This window comes from Temnothorax nylanderi, unplaced genomic scaffold, assembly GCF_030848795.1.
Source record: "Temnothorax nylanderi isolate EJ_2023f unplaced genomic scaffold, tnyl_v1.0 TNYL_tig0001_pilon, whole genome shotgun sequence".
In the NCBI taxonomy this organism is placed as follows: Eukaryota; Metazoa; Arthropoda; class Insecta; order Hymenoptera; family Formicidae; genus Temnothorax; species Temnothorax nylanderi.
Window position 1 is genome coordinate 2,301,065 of NW_027249063.1, and position 17,469 is coordinate 2,318,533.

A 17,469-nucleotide genomic window follows, 5' to 3' on the forward strand; every position below is an offset into this window, starting at 1 on the left:
GGTGAATGGACGGGAAAGTAAGTCAAATTTAAAATTAGAATAACGCTCACGCATTTATTTCCATTCACTTTAACTTATAGGTCACTTCAATAAATATTACTTCAATTTAATCGTGGCTCAACTGATTTTATGGTTCTTTTTTTTTTTTTAAGGGAGATAGATAATCAATTAAAGACAGGCAATCTTAATTAATGCGTATATAATGCCTCGAACGAAACAGAAAACTTGCCTAACCGTATCTAATTGTAACTATGTTTATGGAAACGACCGTATATCATCTTTCGTAGCCGGCGAAGCATGTAGTTATCATATGCTCGGTTATTATATTTTTCTCGAGTGCACTGATACTGAATTTTAATCCACTTTACCTTTCAGGCCTAACCACGTGCTTTGTTGTATACATATTATTAATACATCGCTTCAAGTAATACGTATCAATTAGTTGTAATTTCAGTTATTCTGCATTCGAAATTATGGTTATTCAATGCTTGTGTACAAAATGTGAATATTTAATTTATACATGCGTTGCGAAACACTTAATAGTTTTGATTAAAATACTTCTTATTACAGACTTGTAGAATAGTTTAAAATAATATTTCGAAAATAGCTTCGTTGAATAAGCTCTGTATTTTTATTTTTGATCTTAACGTTTACAACATTGCTTTAAATTTTGAGACCTATTGGTTCGAAATATTAAACATTTTCTATTTCGGAATTAAACTAATTTATATATGCTTTTTAACAATATTATTTATGCATTTTCTTTTAATAATAGAATATTTTAATATTTTCTAACTTATGCATATGTATATTATACTAAAAATATCGTTAATATATTCCAAAAACTACTGACAGATAGTAAAGCTGAGGAAATAATATCTTAATGAGATACACGTAGGTTCCTTTGACGTGTGACACATCGAACTGTTATTTATTCAGTTTACCGATGGATCGAATGGTTTAATAACGAGAAAGTCGCGGGAGTTGCGTAGGAAAGGTTTACGTGTCAATCCCGCGCATGCAAACGCATACCTTACATCGCGTTGCAGTTGATTGACCTCAATGTCCACCATGCGCGTAGCAATGACGGTGAGATAGGTGGCACCTATAATCGAACTCGTGCCAGCAATTCGCGCGTGGGATCTGAACTCTGTATTCCATTTATTCGATTTATATATTGTATCATCAGCGCAAATTCAAGTGCGATTCGTCGCAATGAAGAATCATAGTAAATAATTGAATTTTTCAAGCCTATTGAGTTATGTTATCTTATCGCTATCATAATAATACGTAATAATGTATATACAACACCACGATGTTAATAAAATTAATTAAGTTATCGTTATATTTACTAAATTGAGAATTTCTTCTCTTTAATTGTGCACACGGAAAGAACGGTTTTGCTGAAGTATCTAAAAATCTAGCTAAATATACAGATCTGAAAATAATTTTGTTGCACCATTAAAATAATTATAGTAGGTCGCTTAAGTATGATGATAATGCTGTAAAAAATTTTGACATACGAATTAAATTATTTCATATATTTTATATATTTTATATATGTATAAGTATGTTTCAACTACGATCTAAAAGCGAACGTTGGAATAGTGATTCGTGCGCGGAATTTCTGTGGATATTCTGTTTCTGTCGGAGACCGTAGGCTTGAAGGTGAGCAGTGTTGTGTCGGGCAAGAATTTCGTAGCAGAAGAAAATAAAAGCGCAAAGGTTTTCGTTGGTAGTCAGGGTCGAACGTTAAAGTATAACTGCATTAGGTTATATTTAGAAATGCGGCTAGAGGCGGAAAAATCCTGCCAAAAGTCCGCACTTTTTTCTCGCAATTCATGTATTATATTAATCTTCTCATTAAATAATATAAAAGATATAAATAGAAGATAAAGATATTTACAGATTTATATTTACTTAGACAGATTAAAAAGATGAAAATATTTTATATTTTTTTTGAATTCTTCATTAACATTTTCGTTTTCAAGGTCGCCACATCTAAAAATAGCGCGATAATTAAGTGCCACGTACTTTTGACAGAATCCACAGTTGCTGGCCTTGGCACTTATCGCAAACAGATAATGAGCTTCGACACGAGAATACACCCTTACTCGTTTTAAATTCCCCTTGCGGACGATAAGGAAGCACGATAGGAAGCCACGATTCCCTCATACCCGCCAAGCTAATCGCGATCCCGTGGGAACTCCTGCACCCTCTACACTCCCGCAAGATAAATTTCGTAGGCTGCACTTTACATTAGAACCCGCTGCGCATCAACTGACTAGAGAAACTAAATCTTATCTGCAACGGTATGTCGCGTTACGCTTGCGGCATGCCTACGCGTTTACAGGCATTATATTTATTATTTATTCTTAAGGCATACCGTGTCTTTATCCCCTGTCTAGATTACATGATAAAATTTCATGGAATGATGTACCCTACCGAAGGCAGGATAAGCATTATATAACGAGGCAAACTGATCAATTTTTCATGAAAAATCTTCGTGATTGTCCGTTGATATGTTTCTTCATATTGCACAAATTTTGATTAATTTTGCGAGACCCTAGCTATAAAGATTTAAAGATTATACGTATCTAATATTACGGTGAATAAACGCAGTTTTTGCGGAAACCTATATTTGTATACTTCCTTTAATCCACTTTCTCTTTCTAATCCGACTTTTAAATGCTATCAATTATATTTTGTGCGTCTGTAGCAGTGTCGGTCAACATTTTTATTGTTTCCAAAACAATTTTCTGTGTATAATTCTCTCTCATAAAAAAAACATGCTGCTTTAAAGTGCAAATTAATTTCCCACCTTCGAGAGTCATTGTGTAAGGCTAGAAAGTCGAGAGATATATTACACGATATCCCTCGTTGCAGTTTTAAAACGCAAAAACAAATTTACTGAAGCCTCCATCGACCTGAAGTCGCATTATGAAAACCAACTCGCGTATAAACGAGACGTACCCGAATAAAACTCAAAGCATGCAGTATTCGCAACACATTCGTTCCGTATATATCCGAAATATACCAGAACAGGTAGCGAAGCCTATTAGATGGATACCACATCATTACCTACCGCTATTGTGTATTCAGCTTTAAGGTAACGGCGGCGAATTCGACACCCGGCTGGTCCTCGCTTTCTTGAATCGGACCGGATTCGCAGAGAAGTGCGCAGAAAAATATCGTTTGTCATATTTGCCTAGCCGGTCCAATTTTACCTGCTCTATCTAACAATAGAATCGATTTCAAAGTTCGTACCCTAATGCAGATGTCGATCTGATTATGCCGTTCTGCGTACCGCGCGTATACAAGACATTTAAAATGGAGAACCACTGATGGGGCAGTGTGGAAATTTATTTTCTTATACTAAGAAGGTCTAATGGTTCTGCATGTGTTCGCCAATGCATGTGGGTTCAGGTTCAGGTTCAGGCTGTGCATTGGATACCGTCGAAGTCTGTGTTACCTCGAGCGCCGGTAGACAATAAACAGAAGAACTGAAGCGACCTGAACAGGGTCGCAAAAAAGAGGGAATGGGAAAATTCGAAATTCTTTTAACTGTGACGTAACTTGGTAAAAGAGAAGATAAATTTTTCTTAATTTTAAAAGCTTTTAAAAAATAATATTAATAGGTTCAAATGATTAGAAATCAACAAATAAAAAAAGGAGCCACAACAGGGTGGCTGATGACAGATCGAAACGTACGTAAAGTATTATTTTAATTAAATATTACGACGCGACACTCTGTTGTGGCTTTGTGCCCTCTTTTTTATTTATGGACTTCTAAAAAATGTCCTAGACAGAACATTTATTCAAAGGGGACTAAGTATAACACGCTATTAATAACATTGGCATTTTTTCAAAAGTGAGTCACGTGTCGCGAGTGCCAATCGTTCAAAACAGCATAAAGAAATCTTTCTTAACGTACTCAAAATTATCAATAGAATACAGCTGGCGTATTTGGCGACTTTGTTATTTCTCTCTCGACCTCTTAAGCGTCATAAACATGTTGTCACTCGCGCGTTCGAGTATCTTATTCGCGCGAACGTTAGAAGGATGTGTGTTTCCTAGTCATTCGTACGATCCCCAGGTGTAATTAGTCGTTTTGCTCGTCGCGTTATCTCGCGCGGGAGCGCGGATAATCGGCCGTGATTGTGTCGCGTCGCGTCGCGTCGCGTCGCCGCGACGCAGTGACGAGATACTTATTTCCGTCGCGGGTCGTCGATAACGAAAATCGGGGGCCTTCTTTCGTCGAGCGACGTGGAGCGCGCGAAATTCTTCCGCCGGCACCGTTATGCTCCGCTTTTTCGTCGCCGCGCGGCACGGCGCGCTTTATGGGAGTCACACTCTCTATACGCGACTCACGACTTAGACAATGGCGAGAGAAATTACGCTGGTGAATGTCGTGAGAAACCCGGTTGTGCGCGCCGTTGCCTCACATTGTCGGAACAGGTCGTGTAATTGGCGACGCTGCTCGAGATCTTCGGCCGTCTCATCCCGCGCCAAATACGCGAGCGTACGTTACGTACGGAGCGGAAACGCGCTCGTGGTCTCGCCGCAAAAACATCCTCCCCTTCCCTGTGATTCTCTCTCTCTCTCTCTTACAAATTGGAGAAGTGCCAAAGAACAATATGTCGTTACTCAACACATTCCAATCTGAACTACGAGTTGTGCTAAAGTACTGTACGGTTTTTCTTTCGTGATTAGATAAAAAAAGAACGTTTGCTTATTTTGCAAAACTAACATGAGTTTTCCCTCCGTAAGATTGAGAGCTTTATTGCACTGACAACACTCACATCATTTGCGTGGGTCGTTTACACTTTGTTTTAACACTTACATGTTAAGAAATGAGATAATTTTGTCACAGCTCTACCGAAAATAAATAAGGTTCTTTTTATTATATTTTAGAAGAGGATGATTCTTTATTTTTTAAATAAAAATCCGTTTTTAAGCAGCGTTCAAGAGGTGTTTATCACGTCATAAATAATTTATAGAAAAACCTTTATGCGTTTATCTTACGCAAAAAGGGTTCACTTTTATATTGTTTATCGGAATATTAGCGGAATAATTTATTAAAGGCAGGTTATTGTTTCCCGTAAAGCGTTTTAAAACGCTTGCGTGAGCAGCTAAGTTTTCTCCTCGATCTTATCGAATTATCGCATCGACAGTTTGTAACAACTTTAAACTTCCATCTCGTACTGAGGTTTGTTAAACAATTTCACGTTAAAATGCTCAATAATTCTAACACGCGAAATTAGTGATGTGTAAAAGTAGTGTTTTGTACCTTTTTGTAGATTTTTTTACAAAGTAACTTATGCACATAAGAATGTTTAAAATAATTAGAGGGGTAAAAACCATAATGGTGTAAGTCAAATATTTTAAAAAATTTGACTTACACCGTTGTGGTTTTTACCCCTCCAATTGTAGTACATAGTAAGATAAAATTTCGACCTATATACAATATTTTCTAATATATATAATTGAATAAACATAAATAAAGCAACAAATTAAATAGTTCAGATTTTTTAAAGAGATGTTTATCTCTCTTGAAAAGTTGATTAAAAAACGCATTTAGAAGATATATATCTGTATCTCATCGATACATATCAAATACAAATTTCGACATATATTGGCAATCTAGTTCTTCCTAGTCTTTGATAAAGAACAATTAATGAATAATTTTGCAAAAAGTTAAAACGTTTTTTATCAAACGACACGACCCACTTTTCTATAGTTAAAAGCATTCTGCCGACACATTATCTATAATTATCTACGTACATGATGTTACTATAATCTTGAGATACCTCGTCAATCTTAGAAGAAACACTAGATCTCTAAATAAATATGACAGAATGTGCTTGGATTTTCTGACGCCTCCAGCAAATTATGTCATTACCGAGATTAATATTTGATTACATACCCCGCATATATCGGAAGTCGCATTTATTAAAAGATATTCAATTACACAATACCTCTACTAACTTGAAGGTAACTTTTTCTTTTGGTTTTGTTCAAATATTTTTTAATAAAAATTTAATTTGCGATTGATTAATAAGATATAATCAAAATTATATTACTACAAATTCTCGTTGTCAATTATATTTTCACTCAAGGAAATTTAACTCTAAATTTACCAAGGAGTTTATCTCTGAAAGGAAATCTACAGCTCCTGATACATTGTACAACAATAAATTGAAAGAGATTTAAGTCATCCCGAAATATATCAAGAAATAAAACCTAAGATATTAACTAAATAAAAATTGAAATGTAATTAATGATACGTTCCAACCAAGTTTTCGCTATCTACTCCAGATTTATCAAAGAATTTGTCTCACTAACAATAAGAGCGTGAACATTCATAACATATAATTTATTGAATAATATGATATACATATTATTCACATGTGTATCACATCAATAAATATTTACCATCTCGATAAATTATTTGCAAAATTAATTTCAACTCCAAATTTATCGCATAATAGAATCGACTCCGAGATACATATCAGTTCTTCGAATTTTGCTTTCACAAGGGCGCCAAAGGCGAATTCCTCCGGCGATTCTTTCAAATCGCTCCGATCAATGGATCGTTACGGCGATCGGGTTCGCGTGATTATTGGATCTCGCCTATCGCGAAATAATTGCATACGTGCGTGAAAAGGCACGCGAATTTCACATACCTGGATACGATCGCGAAAAATCCGCGCGAGAAGGAGGGGCTTCCCCTCGCCTCCTCGAGAAGGGGCGATCGCGCTCTCCTGGCCGGCAGCAACCCGCGCGAGGATGTTTCCGCAAGGTATTTGCATACAATCCGGAGACGGGGTCCGCGGCGGTTCAGGAATCCGCGGAAAGCGGCCGACCGGTTAGCTTCTCCGCCTGCCTTCCCTCCTCTTCGTCCGTCCGGTGCGCGACGCGTCGCGTTCCTCCAGGTCGAGGGCGAAGGCCCCGCTTCGAGGGCTCCCTTCCTTCCGGTTCCTCCTTCCTTCCGGTACCGGATATGTAGGTCCTCGATCGACCAGGACCAACCGGAGAAGCGACAAATTCGGACGCGCGCGCGCACACACGCGCGAGAAAAAGAGAGAGAGAGAGAGAGAGAGAACTTGCCAGACGACGAAGAATACGTGGAGAACGGAAAGTCCGTCGCTTCGTCAGCAACGTCGGGCGAAAGGTGCCGCGCGGTCGAGAACCCAGCAAGTACTGCTGAGGCCAACAGGTGAGCCGTGCCAGCGGTTTACGGCCAGTGGCGTATCACACTGGTATCCTGCCGAGGGCAACAGGTGTGACGACGCAGCGAGATACCAGGAGCGTAACCTCAGGCCGTTTCATCTGTCATTTGTTGCTTATCTGCCGCTCGCTGTTACCAATCAGTTTGATAAGAGCGTGAGAAAACAACGTTTGTACCAAAGCGTCATTTCTATATGCCCGAGAAGCAGAGGCGTGCATGTTCGAAGGCTTATTATTTAAAAAGAAATTCTTGAAAATAAAAAATTGCAAGTACGCCTATTTAGATAAATTATAATCAAATAAATATAATTACATAAATTATCACTTATGCAGTCTGCGATTGAATGTATATTAATCCTTGCTACTGTGATCGTACTTTGGAACTCGACTGTCTATATTAGAAAACGTAAACAGTTTTGTAATCATTACCGGTAAACGTTATTTAAAAATGATCTGTGGATTTGAACTGCAAATATTTGTAATGTATTTCCAAATATGCAGCAGTCTTTAATAATATTCACCGAAAATATTTAGCCACGAAGAGATTATGAAATTAATATCAGAAGAAGCTATAACTTTCATCTGTCATACGCCGTCTGATCAATTTTAATACATAAGATTAGATCTTACAATTAGTGAGAGAAAACGAGATGATCCCGACATTTTAAAACATCATAACTTTTATTATCAATTGCAAAGTCTATAAGATATTATCGAGTTATCTCGCTTTCTCGGGTGACGACCTTTTTATTCCTTCTTATTTCTTATACTGCTCCTTAAAAAGATATAAAATATACATTAGAGAGAGGATAATTGAACTTATAAATAGTTAACAGTTAACATTTCTGATGTGATTTTTTTTCTATTATTTATAGAGGAAAATTAATTGCATTATTTAATCACACTTAAACTTTGTACTAATAAAAATTGAATAGTAACAAATAATAAAGGATAAGAATAGCATCCAAGGAGAATATCTATCATAAGGGTGCATAATGAAATGTTTAATTGAAATCCCTACTGGATCGGCCTTGAATTAAGTTGTATACCTTTATAGAAGAAAACCAGTTCTCTCCGAATCCGGAAGAAACACATGTTGAACAAATGTTCCCGGATAATTCATTGACGCTCCGCCGGTTCTCATAAATATCGACGATCGCGGTTTCCGACACGAACCTTCTGTATCCGCATTTCTATATGACACACGCAGTTTATATTCGCGCAGAAATACGCAACACGCATTTTTTTTCGCGAGAAAAGATTGCCAGAAGTAAAAAAAAACAAAGCAAAATTGAAAGTTATTAAAGATCGAGATATTACATTTTTCTTTATTTTTCTCGCGTTAGTATTAACTTCAACTTCTTAAATTTTTAATTTTTTAATTTAATTTTTTTTAATTTGAATTTAAACACACTTCATTGATCTATAGATTTTCTATCGTTTGTAACCATGATTTATCATGCTGCCATATTACACGTAAAAGAAATTAAATCATAAGTTTTTATTTCTTGATTAACAATAACGATTGATGTTATCTTATTGTTGTTGCGTACTTATCATGTACCGAAATACATGAATTAATTTCTTCATGTTCATGAGGCATATTGCCTGACTGCGTTAAAGGTGATGAGAAATGCGAGCAATTTCGTTTCTTATTAATATGCACATTCTATAGTTCATCTAACGCATTGACTACTGCCTCATTATGTACATTATAGCCACACCGTGCTCTATCATTAATGTACCGAGAAACGTCTCGTGCGGATGGAATTTTTCACATGGAGAAAGATTAATGCGCGCATACTTTAAACGCACATAAACTCTATTCGATTAAATTAATTTTAAAATAAAGACATAATACTATCAGTTTTTAATTATCATGAAAAATTATAATAGAAAATGGTAATTTCTTTAATTACTCCAATCCATTGACATCTATTATAGTTTTTACATTATTCTTACATACATAAATATTATTTCACATACAAACTATAAGTTTCATAAAAATAGCATGTTTATTAAAGTAAATAATTTAAACATTGTCTAATTGATCATTTCTGGCTTGATATTGTATTGTTTCAGGTATTGTTCAGGTGTATCCATCACCTTGAAACAGGCAGCACATGGTGCATTATCTTGCACCAAAATGTGCACAAGAAAATACATTTTAATTTAAGAGACATGAATAAAAATCTTGACGGTGGCGAAAACAGATTCGGCATATCACAATGAGCGAGATCACCCAGTCGTATCGAATGTAGGTTACACATTCGCTCACCTAACATCGCCACTTCCTTTGGAGGCTTTTCTTCCCGTGCGAAGTAAAAGTGCTGGGCGCGAGAGGCGTCGCGCGTGGCCGGCCGCTTTTGCACAACATTCTCATTCAAATCAGCCCAGCCGATTTCGCATTCCCGAGAGAGCCATCGCTTTATTATAATATCATCTCCCGAGGGGATCCTTCGATCTATCCGCCTACACCTTCCGTATAATCGTCACGAGTCGTTCCTGCTTCCTGCGGCGATTATACTGCGCCGCGCGACATAAACGAAGTGCGAAGATCGTCATTTTTTTTTTTAGGCGTGGGAATAGGTCTTCTTCTGTGTTTGGACATGGCGCCGCGTGTGTTTAACGCGACGTACACACACGCAAACGTTTTTACATAATATGTCGAGATGTATCTGCGAAAGCGCGAAGAATATTTTCTTCGATAATTTCGCTCGATTCGTCAATAACACGAAACTCGTGTTATCGATATTAAACAAAAGAAATACTCCAAGTTTAAATTTACGATGAACTTCGATCATTATCTTTCGATATAATTTCTTTATTAATTCGTATCATGTTGACGCCTCCATATCGGGGTGTGTATATTTTATATCTTCTTACGTCATAATCTCGCTGACGCAATTTATGTCATTGTGAATCATGTCATAAAGATAATCTATCAGAGAGTAAATTATAGTTATCTCATTATCGTAAAAGTATTTGACGAAAAAGCAAAGACCACCGCTTTATACATATATGTTTGTGTTAAATTAAACAATTTGCCACGAAAACGACAAAAATCGCTGCCTTTATCAATTTAAAGTTGATACATGGAATTATACTTCGAGAAAAAGACACTATATATTAGTAAAAAAATTAAACGAGTTACAAGTTTTTTAATTTATGCGTCATAAGGAACAGCAATAATGAGTTATGAAATAAATTCTCAAAACAAACAATTTTATATTGCAGTTATAATCGTCTGATGAATATTTTTTTACAATCGTGAGCGCGATACGTCTAAAGCGTAATACAGAGCATTCAATATGATACAATAGACACAATGGTGGTTCGCAGAGAATGAATAGCGGGTCGGTGCGTTGCGATAAATCGGACTCACGTTTTCCATTAATCATTAATCGCATTGCGTCGTCCCGCGCGAACGACGCGGAATTCGCTTGATCGCGCCGATCCTCGAAATGTTCTCTGCGAACAACATTGTTCGCCAACTTGCGCCATTGATCCCGCATGTCTGTCACATAAACTCATGGCTCATGGATATCATTATTCGCAAATTATTCGGAAAGTATAGCGATTACGTTGAACCGCCATTCGAAAACTTCCTCTGTAATGTATGGTAGTAATAAGTATCTAGTCTGAAATTCGAGAAGATCAAGAACGTAAAATTAAAATAACATTAGCTTGAAGTTAAGATTTTATTATTTAGAATTTTATGCCTTAATAGAAATAAGAAGGAAAACAAGAACTGCAATTTTAAACAACAATAATTAACAAGTATTATGGAAATTATTTTTTATTTAAAATACAATATTTATATTGTATATTAATTATTCTTCCTAAATTAAGCATTAGCTTCTTGCGGTTTATGACAATAAAACAAATGTTCTTATAATAGATAAATAGATTTTAGAAATAAATTTATTTGCAAAAGTATTAATCAATAAAGTTACATATTATTTTTATTATTTTACCGATAGAGTTTGACGAGAAGAAATGTAGTCATTTATTAATGGTTGGCCAACAGATGACGCCATCTTAGAAGATTCTCAGGGGCATATTATTGAATTTTTGGAATCATTAAGATAGATTAATAATCTATCTACAAGAAGATAAAAAAAATAATATTATCGCTCTTATGTAGTCAACAATATTTTTTAAATTTATAATTTTAAATAAAATACTTTTTATTATTGAATAATATTATTTACATTTATATTTTATAATAAAAGCTTTACTATAAAAATAACAATTTTATCTATTTATTCAAATTTTATATCCATATATACATTTATCTTTCATTGAAATTAATTTATTTAAAATAAGTTATTATAAGATTTACTTTATGTTATTATTAAACAAATACATTTTTATACGTAATACCGTTGCAGCATCTCTCTTTAGTTAACTTAATATTGTTGTTGGCATGACACGTACTCCTCATGTACGATTGTACATAGTCCTGGTAGTAATAGCTGCGGTGTCCGAGTGGTTAAGGAGTTGGACTCGAAATCCAATGGGCTTTGCCCGCACAGGTTCGAATCCTGTCCGCAGCGATCTTTTTTTTTCTTTTTTTAAATATTTTTCTTCTTACTTTCTTATACATATACGATATTATATATGGTTGATATTAATAAAATTATAAATATTTAATTTTTATATTTTTATATTGTAATTTTTATTGCTTGATGCTCCGAATTGTCGCACAGCTAACTCTTCTTTTAATCTCGCACATAGTACATTTAACATCAATTGGAAATTATTTTGTTATTCTTTGGCCAAAAATTATAAAAAATTTCTTACACATAATTATGATAAGTGTGATAGTTAAAACAGACATTGTTATGTAGCGTTTACTTTTACACATTGACAAATAACATTTCTAAGGAAATCCACACTAGGAAAATGCGTATAGATTATCAACCGGTGTCGAATATGTCATCCAAATGAGGCGATTCGATCATCATTAATATAAAATAAATATAAATATTTTAATACTCCTCAACATCCGGGGTACCAAGAGTTATCATGAAACTCTCTCGCTGTTTAGTTATGAAACGTATAAAATCGGAACTCTGTGACGCGATTCCTCGGAGAAGGAGACACGGTCGCCGCGCGCATACAGGTTCCATAGTGATCAAGACGCTATCTCAATTGACCTGTGGCCCCACCACCCTCCCACAGATTCTCCGCGCCGTTATCTGGCGCTATGTGTGGACCGACCCTCACGTCGACCTTCTTTCACTTGGCTACGAACCACCGTCCATTCAAGATGAACCGAAACATCGCGCTCGCCACCGCCACCGTCCTGATCCTGGCCCTGTCCACGGTCTACGCGGAAATCGTGCATTGGACGCCGTGTCCACCCTCCTGTGAGTATCCACCTCTATTTTAATTAACGATCGCGATCTGCTTAATTAAACGGCGCAAACGACGTTATCTCGAGGGAGAGATCTAGGAGCGGGCACCGTAATAGCGACGGAAGTGACGCTGACGGCACGTTTCTCGCTCGTGATGTCGTACGCGACCCTTACTCGCGCTCGACGCCGTAATCGACGGAGGTTGAGGAAAAAAAAATCTGGCTGTTCGGTGGATACGATTAATAGCCATGCTTTTATCGCCCCAGGAGCGACGAACTCTCGTTTAACGCGGTTACGATGTCTCGGTTGCAACGCGCGTAAATAAGCCGGATATATTTGAAACTGGAATGGCTCGGCGACAACTTTTATACATTTGCGCATTTTTATTTCCAACTTCGATACAGTTATCGTATATTTCGGGTCAGGTTATTTACGAGTCTGACGCATTGCCATCATGAAGTATTCTGCTTATTGATTTTAATATAAATGTGTATTGATCGTATCAAAGTTTATTGAAATAGTCTCTTTTAAATCCAACCCTTGGAATTATCGAAAAATTAAAATTCTTGCTAAGAAAGAATTTGATTACAAATACTGAAAAGTTTATTATTAAATAATTTATTATATATTCCAAAATGAAGTATTATGAATTGATAGCAAACAATATATTAAATTCAAGATTATTGTCTTCAGATGATTAATACTTGACTATTCCGGAGAGATTGGGCAATTGATCTAAATCCAAGATCACGAAATTTTTATAACAAAGTTTTCGACAATACACGAAATCTCTTAAGTATGCAAAAATTTTGAATGATAATAATAAATTACTTACTATAGGATTTGGATTTAGACCATATCTTTTTCTTATTTATTGCATGCTAAATATCGATGCAGTTAGCTATCTTAAACTATAAATGACCCATAAACTATGGCTAGCGAGGAAGAAAGACTGAGATTGAAGCAATAATGCTTCTTTCTATGCAAACAAAGAAGAGACTACTAGACTGAAATAGCATCGTCTTCGTCTTTCTCTCTCACTTGTCACGTGAATTATGAATCTTCTACAGAACACAAGATCACACTTTACAACCCATTATAAATCTCTTTTTTCCGCAAGATATTGAGTAATGGGTTTCATAAGTTTTTAGATTTTATATATCCTATAAAGAATATAACAATGTGAAGATTCTCTTAACTCCGTAAAAAATTAATTTTAAATATTGTCGAAGAAGAAAGTTATCGTTCGCTTAGCCAACGTAGTTCCATCAAATTATACACGTTCAAAGATTCGATCTACATGTTAGAAAGCGTCAATATTTATTGGACGCTTCAAACCTATTATGTCCAGATAAATTTGATTAAGATAATACACATATTCAATTTAAATTAAATTTACAATAGAATACTATACAATAAAATATGGTAACAAAATAATATTTAATTAGAAACAGAACGCAGATACGTGTTAAATGATAAAAGAGAAAACTCTTCTCTCTTTCTCTGTATGTCTTTCTACCACCTTTCTTTCTATATATCTTACCCTATACGTATATATTGTGACGCGCAAAGTTTAGCTTCGCTGATGTGATTCTCTCTCTCTAGTTAAACGTTGCGCATCAATGTTCTTTGATAAGTATTCCATATGAATGACAATTATCATAAACGAGAACAGTATCGAGGTATAAATTTACTTTCCGTGTAAGAGAGCTGCAGATAAACTTTTCGAATAAAATATATCTCTCGTAGAGGAACATGTTGAATCAATGAAACGGTTAAACTTTGACATAAAAGAGATATGTTATATGAGTTATTTTACGTTTTATAAGTTTCTGTGTATGTTTATCGAATATTCGGAAAAATTTCCTCAATGGAACTTGCGCGTTATAATTTAATTTATAACCGAGTCATATATGTATATTCGCGAAGAATGAATCAAACATCTCATATACATATAATCTCATAGGAAAATGCAGGGAAAAGATGAAAATACTCGTATCTGCCTCCTTTAAGCAGAAACTTCGCAATTTCAAATTACTTTGCATCGATCTGTAGAGATTACAACGTCAATGACACGTGCCATCAATGACATCGTTGCACACGTATTTCTTTCTCTCTCTTTTGCTGAAGTTCACGCACGCTTATCTCATTATTCCTTATACGGAAGAAAAACGAGGCTTTTGCAGATTACGCATGATGATAATTCAAAAGTAAACAGGACATCGGTTGTTTAACTCAAAAGAAGTATTGCGCAAGTAAAATTTCCTCTTACACAGCATCGTATAGATTACTATTTTATAAACAATTTACTTTACTTTTATTATCAATTGATTAGCATGCGTAAATAAATGACGCATACACAAATGAGCAACAAATTTGAAAGATGAAAAGAAAAAATAACAGAAAACATGAGTGAGAAACGCGAGAATGAAATAGTAAATTTAAAAGAGATTTACTATTTTTTATTATTCTTTTATTAATCGTCGAATAAACAACTAATCAGGAAAACTAACTGTAGATAATGTAATTTTTAAATTAATTTATTAGGTTTTAAATTCTCCCCCATCTCTTTCTCTGTCTTTCTTTCTTTCTCATAAGATATAAAAGATCTTTTTTAAATGGCTTTAAATATCCAAGTAATTCTCTACGAGATCTTGTTATCGTTACATTTCAGCCGCAGAACTATGCACCATACACGAAGTACGTGTCAATCCATGTAGCGAAGCCGAAGAAAGAAAGCCTTGTTCTATAAAGAAGGGTCGCAATGCAAGCATAAGTTTTGACTTCACCCCTGGTACGTATACTCAAAGTATTATACATACCTATATGCCTGACATACATTAATCATGAAGATGTATTACAAAAATACAATGGATTAAGTGGATACTTTCAAACTTCATGTTTAAAAAAAATTAGTTACACTTTTTATGTACAGTTACATATTTTGTATTCAATTTGATTATTTATTTAAAAGATTAGAAAATAGGATGCAACAATAACCATTGTAGAAAATAATTGTAAATTATATTGATGTTTTTAGCAAAACATAACAAATAGAATGATTTTTTAATAATACACTGCTAGTAAAAAATATCAATACAATAATCTTAGTGCTCTGTGACAATGCGTATAAAAGCGAATATTTCAAAATACGAAGCGATCATTTCGTAATAAAAATCATAGTGAAAATTGTAATAAAAATAAAAAGTCATTTATATAAAATCAATTGCGAAATGTCCTTGGTTTATGCTTTTACTTTAATTAATTATTAAATGAATAGATGTTTTTTATATTTTAAAACGTATATATATTATCAGCCTTAAGGGGGTCTATACACGTACGAGTTTTGCTCGCAAGTCCGGCTCGGCGAGCTTGATTCGCAAGCCGGACTCGAACGTTTTTTCACCACACACGAAAGGAAAATGTGCGAATTTGGTTCGTATGATGGCAAGCCCGGCTCGTGACATCCCACCCACGAACGAGTAGAAACCGAGCCGAGCCGGACTTGCGAGCCAAACTCGTACGTGTATATAAACTCCCTAAAACTCAAGCAATCATACACAGTTCAACGTATTACTGGATATATATTTTATTTCAGAGTTCAATGGCTCGTTGTCCAGCAGAGCATACTGGGCTTCTGAGATCGTGGATTTGCCATTCTTGGGCATGCCGCTCGATGCCTGCACATCTACCGTTTGCCCAACCTCACCTGGTCAAAGACAAACGTATTCAGTGCTTTTGCCTATCAATAAGAAATTCCCTGCGGTAAGTGATGCTTCGATCTCCATTTCGATTTTTTTTGTAAACTTCTTCGCAAGTTTGTTGACAACCCATAACTTTCTATTTTAAAATCTAGACAATCTAGTCAAATATTTAGATGCTAAAGCAATGTAGAGACATGTAGCTTAAACATAATTCGAGATGTAGACAAAAGATTTACTATGCATAAGCAGTTTTGATGTACAACAAACACAAGTTGATCTTAAAATATTATTTAAAGAATATTTTCTCTTTTATTCCAGCGAACGTATGATCTCAAATGGAAATTGTGGAATGAACGAGAACAAGAGTGCTGTTTTATGTTCCAAATTAAATTGGTGAAGTGAAGTCGTTGTTCTTAAATCTCTAATGTATCATCTTTCGCAATGGTTATAATTCGCCAATCAATAATTTAATGAAATAAACAATATATTCATATCAGCCATACTGTTTTCCTTGTACCCGTATTTACAAGATATAAGAAATATTTATCAGACAACAATTTAACGGCTTTATAAAAATATATTATTATGATCAATCAACGATTCTCAACTAGTTCGCGAAAATGTTTCGTAGAAGTTGAGTTAAAAATTGATTTTGTTCAAGATGTTTTTCAATTCTCTTAACTAGTTTAAGACTATAAGCTTTGATTTACATAATATAAAATTATTGTTTGTCATTTACGTAATAAATGTATATTTTATATGTTTTAAAATGTGCGATCTCGAAGTGTGAAATAGAATATCTAGCATTCATTATATTTTATCAATAACAATTAATATATTACAATGCAATTTGTCAATATAAAAATATTAGGGAAAGAAAGATTTGTAATTCTTATACTAGACTATAATTATATTATAGTCACAAATAATAAAACTTAATATCGCCACGAGGTAACACCGTTTGCTATCAAGATAAAGCCGTTAAAATAGATGAATACCGCACGAAAGAAATGGGCTAGTACCTTTATCCTGCATATTTAAAAGTAAATCCACTTTTATACCAACTAGGTGTTACATGCTTTCTAAATGTTTCATACGGAATGTGTTCATATCTGAAATGTCATCAGTGAAGTCTATGTAATATGTCTTTAGACATAGATTGATCGCACGGG

At 34.9% G+C, this 17,469-nt stretch overlaps 2 protein-coding genes and 1 non-coding gene across 8 annotated transcripts in view; 2 read left to right on the forward strand and 1 right to left on the reverse strand.

The window, feature by feature from the left end:
* Positions 1-7,206, reverse strand: part of LOC139774000 (echinoderm microtubule-associated protein-like 2) — a 37,425-nt gene extending 30,219 nt beyond the window's left edge. For 4 of the 6 annotated variants that reach the window (XM_071709683.1, XM_071709022.1, XM_071709194.1 and 1 more), the window contains exon 1: positions 6,687-7,206. In XM_071709683.1, the coding sequence (XP_071565784.1) occupies positions 6,687-6,812 (126 nt within the window). In that variant the 5' untranslated portion in view covers positions 6,813-7,206. The remainder of the gene's footprint in view (positions 1-6,686) is intronic. The other 2 variants (XM_071709608.1, XM_071709108.1) reach the window with 1 other exon arrangement.
* Positions 7,207-11,707: 4,501 nt separating this feature from the next.
* On the forward strand, positions 11,708-11,789 carry Trnas-cga (transfer RNA serine (anticodon CGA)). The gene has a single exon. It is a non-coding gene; the product is annotated as a tRNA-Ser (tRNA).
* Positions 11,790-12,427: 638 nt separating this feature from the next.
* Positions 12,428-16,793, forward strand: LOC139774556 (MD-2-related lipid-recognition protein). The gene is made up of 4 exons (XM_071709976.1): positions 12,428-12,605; positions 15,268-15,387; positions 16,192-16,358; positions 16,616-16,793. Exons 1-4 carry the CDS (start codon positions 12,443-12,445, stop codon positions 16,697-16,699), a joined length of 534 nt encoding a protein of 177 aa, XP_071566077.1. The 5' UTR covers positions 12,428-12,442; the 3' UTR covers positions 16,700-16,793.
* The last annotated feature ends 676 nt before the right edge of the window (positions 16,794-17,469 follow it).

Coding starts and splice junctions, on each gene's coding strand:
- LOC139774556 (XM_071709976.1), top strand. CDS start 12,443: ATGTGTGGACCGACCCTCACGTCGACCTTCTTTCACTTGGCTACGAAC. Junction 12,606..15,267: donor GACGCCGTGTCCACCCTCCT/GTGAGTATCCAC, acceptor GTTACATTTCAG/CCGCAGAACTATGCACCATA. Junction 15,388..16,191: donor AAGTTTTGACTTCACCCCTG/GTACGTATACTC, acceptor ATTTTATTTCAG/AGTTCAATGGCTCGTTGTCC.